This window comes from Drosophila montana, unplaced genomic scaffold (assembly GCF_035044405.1).
Source record: "Drosophila montana isolate Dmon_TW-CO22-7 unplaced genomic scaffold, ASM3504440v1 contig_2081_1, whole genome shotgun sequence".
In the NCBI taxonomy this organism is placed as follows: Eukaryota; Metazoa; Arthropoda; class Insecta; order Diptera; family Drosophilidae; genus Drosophila; species Drosophila montana.
Window position 1 is genome coordinate 2,123,729 of NW_026996991.1, and position 21,101 is coordinate 2,144,829.

Genomic DNA, 21,101 nt, shown 5'->3' on the forward strand with positions numbered 1-21,101 from the left:
AGGCCCTCACTAGCTGGCGTGGTTCCAAATCAAACAAACCTCTTTTCAGCTAGTTAGGGCCTTTCAGCACGCCCCTCTGACCAACTGGCAATGCTTTAGCCACTGCAGATGCGGCTGCTGACCACCGCCACCGTCAGCTACTTCTTAAGCTGAAACTGCGACTTAGAGCTTCTGCTTCATTTTTATGATTACCCAACGACATCAACTCTATTTCAACTTTCTTTCTATTAGTCAATGTTGTCGTTGGCGAGTCTCCGTCACTTCTCAGCAGCGGTCATTAGGTTTGAAATTTGCGCTTTAATTTTAATTCGCGCGCTTTGCTCATCAATTCCAATAAAGCTGCGTTTGGAAAGACAAAGGCAAAGAGAGAGAGAGAGAGAGGCAGGGCACCGGGAAAATGGGGTTCAGTCGCCCCAATTGAGGATCAGTGTAGGCGAAGAGAAAGGTCAAGCCTGGTCGAGACAGTTTAACATTATAAAGTCTCTGTGTGTTTTGTTGTGTATCTATGCGTGAGTCCCAACAGACGAAATGCTAATTGAAAATGTAAAATCATTTACATTTAAATAAGTTTGCCAAACAAGGCCTCACTCAACTTGTATAGGGGGACACCTTTTAAAGCCGTTGGCATTAGATAAGATGAAAAAAACTCTATGCCAAAATAAAGAGGGCGACAGACGATGGGCAATGGGCAGGCCGAAGCATATCTAGCTCATCTAGTCTAGATGTGGCTGGAGCATAACACAAGCAAATCACGTACGTATATACATGAGGATATGGATATGGATATGGTCTGCTAGGGAAGAGTTTACCTTTTCACGCGCACTTGCACCTGCCGTTGGTTATCAGTGTAAAACTTTATCTGACGAGCTGCTTTTGCCAACGGAACGTGCGTAACTAGCTGTCTCTGCCGGGTAGCAGCTAAATTTTTAACGAACTGGTTTATGCATGAGCTACTTTACAACATTATGCATTGACAACGACTGCCTCATGGCCATGAGGCGTTAGCCACAACCTAGTAGCTTCAACCTTCACCCGTTTACCACCGGAAACCTTGGATAACTTGACCTAGGATAAAAGACGGCAACGTGCAAATGGTGCTCACAAAGTCCAGAAAGTGCGTAAAGCGCACCGAAAACCCAAAGGATGAACCCAATGACCAGCACACCACTAAAAACGTTGGGGCCCCTCTCGAATGAAACTTAATTAAGGAAAATACTTAAACTGAGTGAGGGGGGGGGGGCTGTCAAGGCATGGGAAGGGGAGGGGTGTGTCAGAGTGTCTTTTTAACAAAGTGTGTCAACCGCTCGAGTGTAGCAGCAGGTGTACAGTCACCTTTCAACTCGCTGCATAAATGCATGACTTGTCCATGGGGCAGAGAGGGGGGGGGGCACAAAGGGCACCCTTGTCGTCTCCTGCGGGTCACCCTCATTAAGTCAGTTACATAAAGTTTTCGCACATTTTGCATGCTGCTAAACTAATTTAGCACCGCCGAGTGCGTCTGCGACGTGGCAAAGTTGTAACAAACGTTTAGCAAGTGCAACAACAGCAACAACAACAACAACAATTGCAACGAGGTGTCGCTTGCAGCGAGCGACAAGTGCGATAGTTGAAAAGAATTCAAGTGCCTTAGTTTTTAGCTGACGACGCAGCGAATTAATGTGCATGAATTAAAGTTTGTCAACCCTCACTAAATATCACCTTGCCCCGCTCGGGAGCTGCTTCGCTGTCCGTCAGGACGCTCGACAATCTTCCGGCATTTCGCTGTGGCGAATCCATGTCGCGATTTCAAAATTAGCTGCGACCAGTGGAGCCGTGGGATTGCAATGCATAAAAGCGTTTTTATTGTTGCGGAAAACAGTAACCTACCGCATTTCCGCACTATTTTCTGGTCGTCGCTGGTTTTACGAGCAGCTGTTTCGGAGGAGTACTGATTCATTACTGAATGTGCTGCGATTCGAGGAAAATTATTATACTGAATTGACATTCTGTCAAACAAATTTGTTCTTAACATTTATTTATTTATTTTATGGCAGCAATGCGGTAGTTAAATCGGCTAAGACCGTACGTTGAACTTGAGCTGAAAATTAATGAAAAACAATGCAGAACTAAGCAAATCTCTTTAAACAAAACAATAGGAATCTGCAAGAGGGGAAGTGTCGAGGGAGCCATCCTTTACTGATTATTTTCTAAAATACCAACAAACCTAACAACAACAACAGGCATTACATAAATATATAAGTGTGTTAGCCAGAGCGAAAGCGCCATTAGACATCCCGAAGATAAAGTACTCTTTTTGACATCTCTAGACAAAATAAACACGTATCTTATAGAATGTGTTTGCATCTATCCCAACAGGTAAGCAATCCAATTGGCTGCTTAAGCAATATGAATTGGTCGGGATTAGCGGAGAGGACATGTGCCTGAAGGCAGACCCGACACAGCAGCAAGTGTCTGGCAAGGAACGAAGCAGAGATTGTCGTAATTCCCGTCGGATAATAATGTAAATCAAATCATGCTCTTTCCATGCATATTAAACTACGAATCGCAAGCCACAAATTTGTGCTAGACCCAACAACAACAATTCACCTTTGCAGGTGAATGTCAAAGTGTATACCGGGTGGAGGGCAAAGGTGAGGCGACACTAATGAAAATACCTGTCATGTGCTTGGGTTCTTGTTTACCCAGGAGACACAAAGTAAATATGTGCTGTTTATTTTATTTATTTCTTCTTGCTTTTCCTAGCTTTGCTTTCACTTGAGCCTTTGTTTTGATGATGAAATTAAAATAATTTCATTGGCATTTTCGTTTATCTTCTCTGGGACTTCTACTTCATATTGGAATTGCTTTGGGTAGCCCATTTAAATCCCATGAAAACCACGCTAATAAAGCAACTTATAGGCAGCAAAATTAGCTTGGCTCCTATAGCTCTGCTGATATGCCAAGGAACTTATAGCTCGTTCCACTACAAGCTTGCAGCATAGCCCAGAGGCTAACGAAAATAGCCGCGGAATGCCAGCAGCAACAGCCGTCTAAATATGTAGCCTGGTCTGTTGGTCAGCGGAGCTGGTCCGAAAATAGCCGCATACACTATCCTGGGCCGGACGGAAATTGGGTCAGCAGTTGATGCACTGCAGCAAGTGAGAATTCGCAATGTTTCGCTTTGTTTAGCAGCTGGCGGCAGTAGGGCACAGACTGTGGTGAAATTTATCACCAACCCAGCGGTGGTTCCAGCCCCTTCCATTCCCTTTATATCACTTGCATAAATTGATAAGCAATTTGCAGCAGCTGCATCGGAGGCGTCATACAGTGGGTGTGGCAACCGCTTGGACGCATTGGCCGCGCGGGAAACACAAAATACGCCATAAATTTACTGCTAATAAAGCAGAGTGCAGCGAAACCGTGCAAAGGTGCAGAAATGAGCCGGGGCCGTGGCTTTATGAAATATTCATAGTTCCCTGTTGCCATCCTCCGCCAGCTCAGCAGCCTTCAACCTTTAGCGAACCATTCAGCACCTGCTCCAAGCATCGATATGCGTCTCTGTTTACGGCATGACGGAAATTTAATTTATTTACAGCTAAAGCGGCAATCTAGCCAACGGACAGTCAGTGGAGAGGCGGCCAGTCCACAGCTAGTTACATCTGATCAGACCCAGACCCAGTCAGACAGCACCGACAAAATACATCCTCATCTACTTACTACCCATGAACGTCTGCCGTCTGGCTGCCTCATTTCTATGTTCCATGCCTTACTTTTATTGACTGGAGGATGGGGTTTCAATAAATTGGCTTTGGTCAATTTGTACGTGTCGTATAATCACCAATCGCTGCGCGCAGCGCGCTGCTCAACTGACAGGCATTGTCATAATCATATAATTATATAATGGCTTATCAATATGAGTGTATATTGCATTATGCATACGCAGCGTATTACGCAGCGCAATTGATGCACGGGTGTGGAGCAACATGGCAGGAGGAGAAAAAGGTTCAAGGCGATAATATCGACGTGACACCCTCACAAAATACACACGAGATGAAAAAATCTCAGTAAAAGTGGCAGGAAGGACACACTATTGAAATGCGCGTGTGTGTTGGGTTGAGTCTGTTTTTGTGTTTGCCTCAGGCGTAATCAGTTTCAAATTTTTCCTAGTTTACTTTTTACATATCAAGCTGAAAATTGAACAACGCAGGACTCAAAGGAACGAAAACTAACTAGCGATAATCGTTGGTTGTGGGAATCGCATATGGAAGAGCTGCAAGTGGAGGGAGGGGAGAGGTAGTGGTAAATTGGAGTCATCACTGTCATCCTTTGGGATATTTGGTATTTGCCTTGCACTTGCAAATCGAATTTATTGGGCCAAGATGCAATTGACGTGCTTGAAGCGCTTGTGTGGCAGCTGCTGATATTCCAACCCATCCGAAACGGAAGACTTGACTTGGGGCGTTTTTTGGGTAGTCCTCCGACCTCAGTCGACATTCGCATCGATGTTTTTGGCGTGCGTTTAAACTTTCGCTAAATTGAATTTTTTATTACGTAAATATTGAAGTAGCTACGAGCCATTCCACCAAGGACCCACCTCTTTCCCTCCCTACCTCTTTCTGTCTATCTGTCTCTCTTTATCTGTCCGTCTCTTGCTTCTGCTTCTTACTGCTTGCTCATTTTTTACGAGGATTCTCGCACGAACGCCCAATATTTAAAGCGAAAGATTTCTGTCTCCATCTGCATAGCTCGAAGGAGAGCGGAGGCCACGGCTTGTGCGAAATTTATGTGAGTTTTTCCGAAAGCTTTTCACACCAGTAAAAGTGGCAGCATCAACAAAAAGCAAAGGTTACGCTATTTTGTGGATGGGTTAAAGGGTCTATGCAGAATGCAATTAGCCGCAAAAACTTGAAAAACTCGATGGGCCAAATATAATATAAAATAAATAAGGGAAAGAGCGAAAACTTATTTAAATTGTGAATTGTTTACTTAGAACGCGCTTATCTTCTGATCAGGCCATAAGAAAAACCATTTCTGATTCATGGCAGCAATTTTTTTCTTTGTTTACGCTGAACTTTGAAGCATGTCGGCCCCAGGGCTGTTGCAGAGCGAAAAAGTAAAGCACAAGCCAGATCCAACAGAAGCAATTTACATCACTTCAGCTAATCATCATCATCATCATCATCATCAGCTACTGGGCCCATTGCTGATTATCGTTACCATTGAGCCAATATTCTAATTATTTATGCAGCTTCTCCTTCATATCGCAGATATATACAAGAAAGGAAGTGATAAGCACGCAGATGAGGAGAGTATCCAAAGACCTACGCTGGATTTAAGTGAATCGAGTGTTCAAAGCGGACTAGAGAAATTAGTCGTCAACAAGAGTTTTGAGATTGAGTGCAGCCTGGCCGATGACTTGGCCTAGTTAGAAGGGGTCGCTTCCCCCCATCGTGACTGACATTAAACAATGCTCGAGCTTTTTATTTGCATCAGCAAAAAGATTTTTGCAACATATTTCTTCCGCTGCATTTTTTATGCCGCTTTACTGTTGCTGCCATTGCGTTTAGAGCCGGGAAAATAATGAATTTTCACACTGCTCTTGTTGCAATTCTGGTTGCTACATTTGCTTTTGCTTTCGGGCACTTTCGGGTTTTCGCTTTTTCCATGATTTTTTCCATGGCCGTTGTCGACGTTGCTGCAATCCCCAGTGGCATGAACTTGCCCCTCGTCTGTCTGGGCAGCCGACTATCGTCTCCCTAGTCTAGTTTTTCTGTCAACGTTGCCGAAAACTCCGCCGGCAACGACGCCGCCGCCGTCGTCGCCGCCGCCATTGTCATTGCCCGTTTCTGTTTGTGTTTCCTGCTGACTGCCAATACAGCCAGGGAAACGGCAATTGCAATTTAATTACGCTGCTAGACCAACCTGGCTGCCCCACCTACGACCACCGGCCCGAGGTTTGTGACAAGCGATTTTAAATTGTTTAGAGCTCAGTTTCATTTAATCTCACCTATCATGTTGCCATTTTATTTCATACGGCCTTTGGAGCGCATGATGAATAAAGCGAAGGCACAATAAATAGAGAAAAAGAGAAGGAAAGAAAGACGTTGTTTGCCTTACAAATAAAACGACTTTGAAAACATTTCGTTTTTCATTAGTTGCGTACTTAGTTCGCTATCAAACCTCTAATATAACATAACACTATACAAGAGCAGACCTTCGGAATTTTTCTGGCTCGCCTTGCAACGACCCGGCATAAACATATTCAATTTAGCGCTTCAAGAGGCCGCGGGGGCAATGGCAACGGCAATGGCAACGGCAACCAACTGTTTGTTTACGTTGTGCGCGTTTTATTTTTGGCACGCTTCGATTTGGGGCCTCCTACTGGAACCGAATCGGGGCAGCAGCCAGGGGAAACGCAAATCTCGACGCCTCGGAATTCTTTGTGTTTGCTGTTTCAATGAATTTCTGGCATTTTTCACCATATGTTGGCTCCAATCGATTGACATGCTGCATGAAATCCATCAGATGATTTAAGGCGGTTCCCAGTGGAAACTTAACACACATTGTTTTAATCTAATCGAGACTAACCCTTCTGGTTAGGAGGAAAACTTTTCGGGTGGCCACCTGCCACCGCATATTATCCTAATCGGGAGTAACGAGACCCTCGCGGCAGCTAGGCAACACATTTTTGGGGCTGGGTCAATCGCCACTTAAACCACTTAAAAACTTTAAATTGTCTTATCGGGACGACGACAGCCGCAACAGTGGTAACAACAATGACGCCAACTAGCCACAATTTCAGTATATCTAACTGAGCGGGAGGAAACCGCAAAAAAATGACGAAAATTTCCCTTTTACGAGTGTGCCTGCGTGTGGTGAGGTCCCTATGAATATCTTTTTATCTTTGGATGTGGGTGTATAACAGTTCGTCTATCTGTCTGTCTGTGTGATGTGCATAGTTTTTAAACAATGGGAAACTAAGTGCAACTAGCGCGCAAATGAAAAACTAGTCAAATAGAAAAAACCAAACAACGCACATAGAATGCGGACGCTCAGCGGGAAAACTAGGCAAGGAAACCATTTAAAAGTGACAAAAACCAAGCAAAATACAGAGGGGAAGGCTGCTGGTGTTGAGTGAAAGGGACCGAAGCGGTTCTATTGTAAATAGAGCCCAAAGTTTGGCAACTAGCAAACGTGAGACAAAGGGAAAAAGAAAGAATATCAGCTGGAGTGAGGGATAAAGAGAGACAAACACATGCTCTTTTTAAGCATTTAAGTTGCTAACCAAAAATTTAAAAAAACCAAAAAGGAGCAACTGCGTCATTGGGGAGCCCAGCAATCAGTTTTATACGTTCCCAGCTAAGCCCATGACACCAAGGTAAGTATCATTTACTAACTGACCTATCATTGGAAGGGACGCGCTTAGCGCCAATCTCACGTTTCGAGCTCCCAAATCCCTACTCATATAATCTGAGTAACTGAAACATATTTCGCTATTGTTATTGGCATTTACTGCTGTGCTTGCGTGCAAAATTACTTTCCTGCCCAACATCGAGCTGTTTCCTGTGCTATTTTCTTGTCTTAGCAGCAGTTCCCATTATTAATTTCGTTCCGGCAACTACAATGCGGCTCGTAGGGGTTTACCATGCGGTGTAAACGGCATCCAGAACAGCGGCCACAACTGTTCTGGTTTTATTGATTTTAGATTTGCCGTCGGCTTCACTTCTGACTTTTACCCCCGTCTCTCTCTCTCTCTCACACAATCCCTTTCTTATTATTGCTCGGCTCGCATGTGCGGGTGCATTCACCTTTACTGCCCTCCCGCCCGAACATAAATTATTCAGTGCCATGATAGGGCGCCACAAATCTGTTTATGCTGTTTGTTTTGTCGACCATCTCTCTGATTTACGGCGCTTTCAATTGCAGCCTTAAATACTGGACAGCGGCCAGGAGGTGCCAGCCGCATGCCAATTAGAATATACGCCTCTTTGCCGCTGCTCGGCTAAAATCTTGGGGCGAACCAATCAAATTAACTGCCGGCGAAAGTTTTTGGCTGATTTCCAATTAAGGTCAAAGGTCGGCTCAGCCGATTAGACGGTCCATTAAATGGAGCCTATCCACAGTCTAATTTAATTAAACTTAATTAAAAATTCATGGTGAATTCGAAAGCCCGCTCGATACTGGACAAACTTTCTGTTTGTGCCAAAGAGAAGAGCAACTTTTTCATCAAATTTGGAAATGCAATTAACTGCGCTCTTATGTATGCTACATTTTTCCATACAACTTCATTATATAACATCAAGGCTACACTTCTGGAAAACAAGCTTATTAAATGTGTGAAGCATTTAGAAACAAGTTAACAACTTTATGGAACACGAGTTTTAGTAAATCATATAGCTCTCGAATTGGGTTACTCTGCGGCAAACTACATCTGCAGATGCAAAACGAGAAATGAGAAAGGAAGAGGGGCAAGCTGCACCTTGTGTGCAATTGCGAAATATAAACGAAGTAAGAATAGACAAAGACAAGCTGACAAACGGATATGAAATTGAAAATAAATTAATTTTGAAGCGAAGAATTTACGAGATGCACTCGCGGACGAAATGCGCAGCGAGTCATGCGAAAGGACCAAGTTTGGATGCCACAAAATGAAGAAAATTACAAGCCGGGTAACTGGCTCCTCTACTACAAGTGCACCTTCCACCTACACTTTGTTCAAAATTTAAGCAATTTGTCAACCCAGCTGGCTGACATTGCCAAGAAATTTCCGGTATGCTAGCTAAAATGGGAAAGGGGGGCGGGCTAATACCACGTGAAAAATAACGAACTTCAACCTTGGGTCTCAAACGTTCCGATCATCATGAAAGCCTTTTAAACTAATTGAATTCATGTTTTATTAATTACAGCTCAAAGAACAGCCGACCAGAAGGAAATGAGCTTCCGGTTCGCACACATGGCTCGTAAATAAGCGATTATGTTGAACGATACACACTCACACACACACGACACCCCGAAGTATTTTCGGGCTGCTTGTTGTCCAGATTTATACAAAATGTAAAGCCAAATGCAAACCCAACTAACTCACAAAGGGCGTATAGCCTAGGCGACTTAAGCCTGAGACTGTAATCCAGACGAGTGCTTCAATTTACTTTCTGTGTGTGGAACAATATAATGTAGCTCGTGCCTGGCTGAGACACCTTAGGCCTTCCTGTCTGATACTCTCTCCCGCCTTCTAACTCTCTTTCTACCTCTACCATTGGTCCCTACACGACGCACAATTCAATTAGCAAAAACTAATCCCTTAGCATCCTCTCCAATTTTTTTCGCTTCACTTTCTCATATTTCAGTCAGGAGTTGCCCGGAAGCGGCACACGAACTAGAAACTAGAAACTATCAACTTTCTCGCACACTTAACCAAATTGCACTCATTGGCTGGAGTCAGAACTGAATTGGGATTGTGCCTGGACTGTGTCTGGCACAAACAGAAAGTTTCGAGAGTTGTAGAAAGTTTCTACTCCCAGTAGTAGCTCATGTTGCTCCTCGCCTCTGGACGCATTAAAGTGTCCTTTTGCCCTGTGCTTTTACACGCACACAATCCTACTTTTTTTTGAAAGCATTTCGATTTAGTTTTTATTCCTTTTTGCAAATACTGACCAAAATATTTACGACAAACAGAATATCAGCTGCGTTTCCTGACTGAGCTTTTCTCCTGATAAGGCTTGTGAAACAGACGCATGCAAATTGCAAAGCCTTTGGCCTTTAGCCTTTGGTCCACCCACAAAGCCCAGAAGTAAAATTGAAGAGTTCAAGAGGGTAACTGACGACATTTTGGAACTATTCGAAAGGCGCCTGTGACCAAATATTTATGCACGGAGCGGACTGTCTAGTCAGTCTAGCCTGTGTCCAGGATATACGGTCAAGCGGCAGCAGGACACGTTATTTAGGAGACAATATCAACCTTTTTAAGTTCGCAGCCTTAAATCAGCATTAAATACTTCTCACGCTTAGCAATATATCCGTAGACAACACATTTAAATACCCATATAAAAATATTTCTATTTAATAACCCACTTTCCTCAAATACAAACACACTCACAGGCATGTGAGCAGCGCTGGGTTTATTATCTCCGCATTCGGCTGTCAAGTGGCCTGTGTGCAAAAGGTGAAAGGTGCTCGAGAGCTTCGCAAACGGCTTAGAATACCTCTTTCAGGAAAATGCACAAACCCAAATTTGTTACGCTGAACAAGCATGAAACATCCCCAACTGGGTAAGCTGCGACTCGCATATAATACAGACTGCAGTGCATTGCATTTAATTTCAGTTGTTTTATTTTAAAGGCCGATATTTCTATTTATTTCTCTTTTTGTTTATTTTATTTTATTTTTCTTTGCTCAGACTGGTCCCCGTAGTGAGGTCACTTACAGGTGGGCAGTGAATGTTTTTAATTTGTGTGTCCTTTGTTTTGCACGACCCCGATCTGACAACCATTAACAAGGACTACAACATTGCCATGGATTGACAACAATTCGAACAAGGAGCGCTTGACAATTTCCAGTTAAATGACAGGCTACTGCACCTAAATGGGCGCTGGGCATTGGTGGGCATGCCACATGACAAAGTCGCATTGAATGGGCTCGAGGGCCGAATCTAGCTTCGTGCAACTTAAGCTGCTGCCCGGCCTGGATTTGAAAGAATGCCAGGAATCAAATGTAGCTATTGGTTGGAACTAGCCTGTTTGAGGGCAAACATTTCGGGTCAATTAGCAAGGAAACCAAATTGCAATGCCTCAATGATGACGATGGGATGCAAGCAGGAATTACAACTGCAACAGCAGCCACGGCAGGCGAAGCTATTTAAGCAACACAATGTTTTCCCTTCCACAACAAGAATAACTTATATCGACAACAATAACAAAGCTGCTCATTAAGCCCTCTACTTGAACTTAAAATGCATTAAATATTGCCATCATGTGTTGTTTGCACGAGTGTGTGTGTGCGAGTGTTTGAATTGGCTCGAGTATGTGTGCCTGGGACAAATCCACCTCTGCCAAGCAAACACATGTCTATCGAGAGTGTGCATCGTCCCCTCATCGTCTCTGTCACAGCCGTATGCTAATTTCCGTGGTTGATGTGTGAGCGAGTGAGGGCACGATTCAATGAATGAGCTGAACAGACTGAATTATCACGCGTTCACTGGTTGCTCTCTCTCTCTCTCTCTCTCTCTCTCCTCTCCTGTGCCAGGCAACGAGGTTCTCTTTAGATTTTCTAGCGATAACAAACCTAATGTTATTTCGCTTTATCAAGTCAAACTAATGGCGGCATACCTATAGCTTTTTAAACGTAGATAACAAACACACAACATTGACGCAAATAAATAGCTCTATGGCATTAAGCAAATGCTTATCACCATTGGATAGCTACTTCAGACGAGTTGTCAACCTGCTTTTACACCCTGTGTCCATATAAAATGGGTTATATATTTATATATATATAACCTGCTTTTACACCCTGTGTCCATATAAAATGGGTTATATATATTTATATATATATAAATATATATATGTTTGCCGAAACGCAGACCAAAACTAACTTTTAAATGACACCCTAAATGCGGTTTTAATTTATTATTTTTAGTAATGGATATGTTTTAGCGTCTGTCTCCCTCCTACTGCGCTGTGACAATCAAATAATCGCTCGTGAGTTAGTGAGTTTTTTCGTGAGTACATATTTTCATATATAAATATATTATTATTTATTTATAAGTAAGAATATAAGATAAGATAGATATAAGCTAATTCAGAACTGAACACGGGGTATATCTTTTCGTTGATTTTTCACAGCATTAGTCCATAATTTAAAATGTTTCACGCATTCCTACTGTAAATTTTTGGGGAGTACATATTTGCATAAATTAACATATTATTAATTATTTATAAGTAAAAATATATATTAAGCCACTGCATACCTGAATACGGGGTATATTCTAGTCGATTTTTCACAGCATTTGTCAAATATTTTTAATGTTTTACTTATGCCTATTGGCTTCCTCTCTCGCCTTTTTTGTCTTTCATAGCTCGTTTTGCTTTGAATGCGACAACAAAAGCACCTTCACTGTTCCAGCTGGAACGCCTGCATTTATTTCCCTGGTGGTGGCTTTCCAAATTGAAACGTGACCATTTAGACGACGTGCTAATAAAAATTCTGCCACAAATTCACTTGATTACCTCGCACACTGCACCCCAACTGCGCACAATTCCAATTGTGAATCATTTCCATACAAAGACAAAAGGCGTAAAACTATTCAGATATTGGTAATACATATACATATATACAAAGTGTATATGTAATATCTACACATCCAAAGAACTACTTAGCACAATTTGCACAGCATTTACAATTTCTGTTTCCGATTTTCCATTTCAAGAATACAAAAATAACCAAGTACATGAGACAAGGAAATATTCTTACACATTTTCTGGCACTTGAAATTAATAATATGGAAATACTCATAACCAGTCATCAATTGGGCGCCCCGGCGTGGCCATCAGCGACACTCCCCACTCGCCTGGCCCCAACCCCCCTTCTTTCTTTTGAGTAAGCCTGAAGGGGCTGTGAATCAAATGCGACAACAACTAGGAAAATGTTGCCAATGGATACTTAATATAAATTTGCATATATCGATCCATTATCATGTTTAAATTGATACTCTTTTCGGCTGGAGGACGGCGGCAAACACTTGAAGCAAAGGCAATTATTTCATGTTTTTGTTTTTCAGTTCGTGCTTTATTCCGAGTACCCCTTATTCAATTGATAAAGAGCGATAAGAATAAATGATTCGCTAGACCTGTGACTCAAGTGGATTCAAAAGAGGAGCCGTCCTATTCTTTCTGGCAATCATTTATATTTGAGATGATTATTTGGAATTATGCAACAGCAACAAAAATGGGAGCGAAGCCATTGACTGCGCTCAGATTTGAAAGCGACTGTACACGGAGCAGGAGCACCAAAGCCCGCAGTCGCAGTCGCAGTCTGAGTCTGATAACAAAAACCTAATCAAAAATGTGGATGGTGGAGGGCCCATCAGGCTTTTGTACAAAATGGGTCGAGCCTGGCATAGTTGCAAGTTCTTGTGCCAGGTAGACACGCCCACTGCGCCCAGCTCAACTTCAGTTTCAATTTTCTGCAAAAATAGAAAATTGCATAATTGAAGGATCTGCGCCTGGGGAAAATCCACAAGCGATGGTTAGGTGGGGCTAGTGATGCAGCGATGGAGATATGGGCAGAGAGGATTACACAGCCGGCAGCAGTTTTATGAAAATTCCATGCTGGTGTAGCTGGTGCCTAGCGGCTGAGGCTGTGGCTGTGGCTGTGACTGCTGCATCCGCTTTTTGGCATTGTTTGTGAAATATTGGTCAGCGGTTTGGGCAACAGCAAATGCCAGCAGAGGGGGCCAGGACCATGGTAGTGTACAGTTGTGGGAGTCCCATGTAAAATATTGACATTGTTGCACAGTGTGCCGCCATTTACGCAAGTAATGCCTAGAAGCTGCCAGAAAAACTCGAGAATTCTGTGCAGAAACTTGCGCGTTTGGCTATAGGCAAACTTTATTAACCTTTTTTTTTTGCAGCAATCGCGATGGACCGCCATAAATCAGAGACAGCCGACGCGCTTTACATTACTTTATCATCATTAACATCAACGGCATCATCATGATCTGGGTTCGCTCGTCAGTCGTTCCGTGGTTTGCACTTAACACATTCGTCTTGGCGGCTCAAGGTCATCACCCCTACTGCTCTCGTCCCCCCCCCCCCCCCTCCCTTTTTTTATTAGCAAAAACGCGAACAGAGAGAAACGAAGCAACGCTAACAAAAACCAAAGAGTTCGAGCGAGAGTAGTTGACCTACCCCTTCGTCCTCCCAAGCCAACTACTCAGCTATAATGACGCGCGTTTCCCTACAAACATTGAACTTGGACAATAACTACGCTATATATACTTATACACACTTATGTATGTATGTTTCTTTACATAGGTACATATGTGTATGTGCTGAAGATATGGTGCGGGACAGAGAGACGAGGGCACATTAATATTAGCAGGAACAAAGCGCAAAGAACGTCGCTAAAGACTTTTTATTTGACTGTCGTTTCGAGGCGTTTCTTTTGCCTATTTCCTTTCATTTCTGCCATCGTTTTTATCACATTTTCTCTTCGCTCTGCAACTTTTCCTTTGCTATTTACTTTTCCTTCTGGTATCACTTTGTTTATGCTGTTGACTTTCTGTTCCGTGTTATATGCACTTAAATATTGTTCTCCGGTTAGACTCATCTTTTTCCTCCCGCTCTTTTAAATCTAAGCATTTAATTTAAGTATTTCGTTACATCTTTTTCAAGTTCAGCCGCAATCTGTCACGAATGAGACGAAAATTCTACAACTTTCCTTGGCCCCTTTTATAATAGGCCAAAATGCTTTTAATTTATGCGAAAATCGCGTTAATAGTTAATCACTATATTCACAGGTATTTCAGCTTGTGGTTAACAGCTCAGATGATAATGCTGAGACCAACAAGTTAGGTTGACAGGTTAATATTTTAGCTGCTCTTCACATTTTTGGTCATAGTTCCTGCGCAATTGGGCACAGCTGCTGCGAATTAAAATCGATTAAACATCTCGAGCCGCGCTTAATGAATTTACCAGCCAAAGTTTTTCAGCTCTTCACAGGCTCAGCCATACTTTTACACACAGAACAACAGCACCTAATTCTCATTTCCCATTTCGCAACTCCCTTTGCAGCCGGGCGAATTGGAATTACATATTTTAATGCAAATTTGTTTGCAGCTGGAAAAGTTTTTGGCTCAGCAGGCCAACGACTAATGAAATTATGGAAAGCAACAAACAAACGAAAACTTTTTGCTCCCGATTATGAAAGCCCTCGCCTCACGCCTCCCGCCTCTCGACCCTCTGGCATCCGGCAGGGAGACAAGCGGCAGCAGCCTTTGTAAATAGCTCATTTTACTTGCATATTTTACAAGTTTTTAATCAACTTGCCCGAGGCACAAACTCGCGGTCAATTTGACTTCTGTGCAGTGGGGCTAGTCCCTGTCTGGCCCACAAGCGACAAACACCAAAAGTTGAATGCAAGCCCATGATGAACTCCCAAACTTCTTAAGTAGGTTTTTCAGTGCTCCATTACTCTTTGCACCAGACATCGAAAACGACAACGCATCTCACTTGCCTCGAAGCTGGACTCCTATTTAAGAGTTCGCTGAACCTCGGTACTCCCGACAAGAAATAAAATATGGATAGACGGAGGCGTTAGCTCGCCTCCATCGTCAGCATCATGTGTGTGCCTTTTAGGCAACTTTATATGACGGTTTTAATAAGGAGAATTCTTGGACTAAGTCGAAGTCGTCGTAATCCGCGAAAAACTTTGGCAGCTTTGCCAACTGCGTAATAAAGGCTTGGATATGCAAAGAGCAAAGTTTTGGCAACCTCATGTAGGGGAGATTCCAGAATGCGGCAAATGACGGCAAAATTGGCCAAATAACAAACTTACGAGCTCAACAACTGAACAGCCGCGCAACTGTAAACATTTCCTTTCTGGCTACAAGGACACCCAAGCGAGGGTTGGTCCAGAGTTAGAAGAGCGCTGCTGCGGCTCTGGCGCATATCCAATTTAGATGCCGACTGTATAACCTTCGCCTTGCCAAGCGGAAATGGAAACATAAGCAGACGAGAGAATCAAAAGACAAGGCAGCACGAGTGGACAGGAGCTGCCATGGAAAGCGGTCATTTAGCCGCCCAATGAGGAAAATAATGATGAATTCGACGGGTCTAAGAAAAATTTGAAAAACACCATAGATTTACAGCGAGGGTAGCGAGCGAGAAACCTTAGAAGATTCAAGGGTAAAGAGATAGAAAAAGAGATAGCAGGAGCTTCGCTGAAATATAAATTTAAATATTTGCACTGACCACGCCTCCGCTCACGGAGAGTTGGCGACAGGCAAACAGCATTAAAAGGATGTGTTTGCCCCCCTCCTTCCATGCAAGTTGCGTTCTAAACACAACCTGAAACACGTCAAGGAAAAATAAAATGAAAAATGCCTGTATTACCTTTTTTGGACTTTGGGGACGGTTGCTGATGTCGGTTAAGGGGCCAAAGGGTTTGCCACAAACTGTTTAATATTCCTGATATCCTTTAAAGTCATGGAGATAAGGGACATGCCCAGCTCTCATAATGTAGTACATTACAGGCTGGGCTGCCCCAATATTTGCACAACTGGGATTTCGGATTTGCGGGCAGATATAAAGCAAGCGCAAAGAGAATAAAGTAAAATCAAGTTTGTTAATTTAAGTTGATTTGGTGAGTAAATTAGAGAGGGTCAAATAGAGTTAATACGGCACCCTAAACGATTGCAGACAGTCCAGAAAGTTCACCTGAGAAGTCTTGCTCTACTGTGATGAGAGCAACAGAAGCCAGTTGCATTCTGCTTGTGGGGCCTGTCGTTTGTTGCTTTAATTGTTCTCCGGCTGACAGCAGACCGCAGTAGCAGGAAACCCAACCCTAACCTAACACAGCCCTAACAACGGCTAGGCCCCGTCAACCCTTCAACCCTTCAACAAAGAAAACGTGCAAATTATTGCGATGCGGAATTGGGTCAACGGGCTGCCTCCTCTCTTTTGTTACGCCTGTTTGTTATTGTTGTTGTTGTTAATAAAGCAAGGGTTACTTTTGCCCGCCTTGGCTTAACTTATCGTTTTTTCTAGGATTTTTCATTAAATACTCAAATCTAGCGCCGTTCAAAATGCGTCTCTCTGGATTCGATTTGGAATATCTCTCATTTGCATATAGCATATATTACAGAGATTTCTGCGATGATTCCAGGCGCGCTTTTTTCATCTGTTTGTTTTCTTAACCACCGCGAATATGGGATTCTGGGTTTTCCCCAATTTCAACCCCAAATGAGTAGGGGTCGACTCAAAGAGTGTATAGCTTGATAAAGTTGTATTTTGCCATAGTGCAAATGATCTCAAAATTAATTCTTAGTTTTAGGACACGAAACGGAACTGTTAAAGGGGTTGGATACTGTCTTGCACAGGAAAAGCACTGTGGTTGCATCAAAACAAATGCATTTGTATACATCTGTGGGCACAGTCACCCACACAACAACACCACACACACACACATATACGCTAATGTTACGTGACCCGCCTTCTAATCTAGTAGTCCTTCCTTCGCTCCCCGCAGACGACGTCGCTGCTCGGCTTCAATTCACAACACTTCGTTCTTTTCTCTAGTAATTTTCGCGTTTTCCCCTAACCAGTAACCAAGCCACCTCTGACTTACTCTCCCGTTGAGTGGTTTGCGCCAATTTTTTCATGTTTTCATGCGTGTTGCATACGGTACAAAACGTGAGACAGACTGGGAGATACCCTATATATGTTTAATATGCATAGGCGGACAGGAAATAGAGATGGCTAATTGAATTCGGTTGTTAGAACAGATCAAGAATATAGAATTATAAGCTCGGAGTGGGTTTCTTTCTTTTTGTTGCCATTACAAACATTTACACAGTCTCACTCTTTTTAACAGAGACAGAGGGTATTCCAGCAAAATACATACAACAACAACAACAAGCTGAACAATGACGACGCTGATTGTAAAAATGTGTAGCAGAAAAACAAGAGCAACAACAATGGCAACAATGTGCGAAGTCAAGTGCCTGGCTAAGGCAATCAACTTGTGTGTGTGTGTGTGTGTGTGAGTGTGTTTGTGGTGCCATATTTCCTTATATTACTGTAGCAGCCACTTGCTACCACTTCTTCTTATTGTTTTTCCTGTTACAACTTCAGTTTCCTTTCGCTATCAAGTCTTCACGCCTTAAAGTATACTTTGTTTGCGCTTTCCCCATCTTGCTTCGATAATGAAATGCCCTCGCCTCCCCCTTTGCTTGTTTACTCTGTTTGGGGTGGCCAAGATTTTTCTGGTTGCCATAGCATTAACTTTCGCCCATTGTCCAACTAATGGCAATTTATATGAATGAAAATGGAAAATTGAAACATGTGTATTCTCGTTTCAGTTGCTTCTGTCGTTGGCTGAAAATTGAGACTGTAAGCAATATGCACAAACAAATAAAGAAGCAAATAAACAAACAGAAGCAGTCCTTGATAATGATGACGATTTTTCATTAGTTCGTTAATCGAATTTTGAGCAAACTCAAATAATTTGACTTAAAAATACAATGGACGCAGTAATCATTTAAGAATTTAAAAATATATAATGAACATATTTATGATCATCGGTCGATTGCGAATTTAATATGGCAGAATATAAGTGACTGTCATGTTTACACACAAATGTACATATCAATTGCCAAGAACATCTTTGTGTGTGTCTGTAAGTTGCTTTAAAAACTTGCTATAAACAATAAAAACTCAAAACAGAAAACATACGTTTTTTCCAAATGATACAACGCTTGCTGAACATCTGCTTATAAACACAGAAAGAAATACAGAGAGACCAGAGCAAAGACTGAGTTAAATAGACAATCAGAAAGAGGGGTAAAGAGAGTGGGTGGCATCATAAATTCCAGTATGAGCACAGCAAATTCCAAAATGTGGAAATAAATAAATGTGTCAAGACTGGAAAACGCCAGCGACCATTGGAGCAATGCGCGGTTGGCTTTGGCGCATGACGCATGCAAAACACAGCAAGCAAATGCAACCCGCACGCACACACACCCACATTAATACTCAGACACAAATAAATACTTACACATTTGAGTACACAATGCAAGGCAGATGGGTAAACATAAATATACACACACACATACGTATATATCCACATTGAAATTAATCCGCATAATCAATGCGAGCGCGTGGCTCCAACGGTCAAAGGAAAAGTGGGGAGCGAAACTGTTCAAGAAAATTCTAATTTCAATTAGAATACGATGCGCTTGGCGCGGATTACGCACGGCCTACGCCACAAATGCAATATGGCCACACCCCTTGTGTGTGTGTGTGTGTGTGTGTGTATATGTCCCCTGTACTCTTTCATTTTAAAGTGCAAGAGCAGCTCGCCTTGGGAGCAGCATTTGTCATATTTTGTGCAGTGTCGATGTCGATGAACACCAAAAATAAACAGCAAAAAAAAGAACCAGAAAAAAATGCGAATATGTCTTTTTAAACTTACATATTTGCAAGTAGTGCCAGAAGGAACGGGAGTGGAGCAGTGGAGCACCGGAGCTATGCGAAGCAAGCAGATGTACAAATAAGCGTGGATAGGGGACGCGAGAGATACCAAAGCGCCTGCTGCTGCTGCACGTGCATTCATGCAGAGGCAGCAGCAGCAGCAGCAGCGGCAACGAATGCAGCAGGAATGCAAAGCAAAACAAAAGTAGTGGAGTTTACGCACACATACATATTCATATACACATACACATACATAAATACATGCATTTTAAATCGCAAGCATGCTTTCATTTGTTTGCTATCTGTGTGTGACTTTGTGTGTGTGTGTGTGAGAGAGAGGAATTCATTCTTTTGAACAAAGTGGCGCTTATTCAGTGTACGTGTGTGCCTTAAAGCATGTGCTCGTTTGACTGTGTGGGTGTGGTTCAGCGTTAGAACAGCCAAATTGGCAGCACTGAGCGAAGCTTGGAAAGAATGAGGCAAACTTACCTTGTAAACGTCGCCATAGGTTCCAGATCCAATTTTCTGTATGAGCTCGTATTCGTCCTGCGGATTGCGCCGGGATATGTCCGAGCTGAGCAAATTGGCGTTGTGGTGACTGTGAGAAGCGGCCATGACGAGAGCTAATTTACTAAGCGGCTCTGCCTGCCTGTTGTATGTCGCTGGGCTCTGCTCTTTCTTTTGTTTTGTTGTTCTTTTCGCGGCTGCTACCGCTGCTGCTGCTGCGCGCTGCTGTTAAATATTCTGGCCGCTGTTTTGTGTCAGTTTCAAATATCGTAAATTAGATTAAGTTGTTGCATTGTTGTTGGGGGCCGTTGGCACCGCTCAAATATTGGAAAACTTCTTGGAAGTTAAATGTTAAGCAATTTATTTGCAAAGTTGCGTAACGTTAACTATTTGCGTATTTATAGAACTGAAATTTGAATGAATATCGAAAATTAGCTTTTGCACAAATACACACAAACGACAACAACAACAAAGTGGACATCACATTCGGGTATCTTTTTAAACGCAGAAATAATCACGAAATACTCGTAACAAACGAAATAGAAGAGAATTGAAGCGAAATTAAAGCGAACACGGGCAACAATAACAACAACAGCCAAAAATAATGATAAACGCGACGGCGTTAGCGTTGGCGTTGCAATGTGAGAGAAAGCGAGAGCGGCGGCAGAGGCGTCGACATCGGCGTCGCGGTCGCAAAAGTGGAAAAACAAGTGGTAGCAGCGACGGCAGCATCAACGACAAAAAAGTTCGCTTAGTTTTTAATTTGATTTGTTTATTTTTAACATTTTTTGGCCGCTTTTGAGTGTTGTTTTATGTGTTGTTTTATAATTTTATACACTAAATGTATATCAGTATAAACAGATGCCAATTGGAAATATATCGCACTCACATACGCGACAGACACGGCGGCGTTGGCAAACATACACATAAACAGGCAGACGCACACATATACGCACACTCACACGACACGAAAACAACACGAAACAAGGCAAAGGCGACAGCAAAGCTACTGCGGCTGCTTCTCTTCAGCTTTGTGCTGCTTTTCGTCCGTATGATTTTGATTCCATGTCGCGTCGCGAGGCGTGTCTGTTGTTCTGTTGGGCACTTGCACGACGCACGCGATATTTGTTGTTGCTGGCGTTAGCTGCTAAGTGCTTTGCGACAAATTCACTTAATTCCACACGTGCTTACTTGATTCTTTTTTTTATATCTATTTTATGAATAATTTTTACGCACTATAAAAACACGCACACACACACATATAACACACGCGACCAACCGACCGACGAGTGCAGCGCAAGAACAAATACAAATACAATGCGCGCACCTACATTTTTTAACCAGGTTTATTGTACTCAAATGGCGCTGTTAAACAACATGTACGAAAAATGTTGCCCAAATTGTGAGTAATGTTGGGGCACATGTTGC

At 42.7% G+C, this 21,101-nt stretch overlaps 1 protein-coding gene across 4 annotated transcripts in view; it reads right to left on the reverse strand.

Moving 5' to 3' along the window:
• Nucleotides 1-21,002, reverse strand: part of hppy (MAP4K3-like protein hppy) — a 42,193-nt gene extending 21,191 nt beyond the window's left edge. For all 4 annotated transcript variants that reach the window (XM_064679751.1, XM_064679748.1, XM_064679749.1 and 1 more), the window contains exons 1-2: nucleotides 20,865-21,002; nucleotides 19,656-20,079 (exon numbers count right to left, since the gene is read on the reverse strand). In XM_064679751.1, coding sequence (XP_064535821.1) covers nucleotides 19,656-19,781 — 126 coding nt within the window. In that variant the 5' untranslated portion in view covers nucleotides 19,782-20,079; nucleotides 20,865-21,002. The remainder of the gene's footprint in view (nucleotides 1-19,655; nucleotides 20,080-20,864) is intronic.
• Nucleotides 21,003-21,101: the final 99 nt, after the last annotated feature.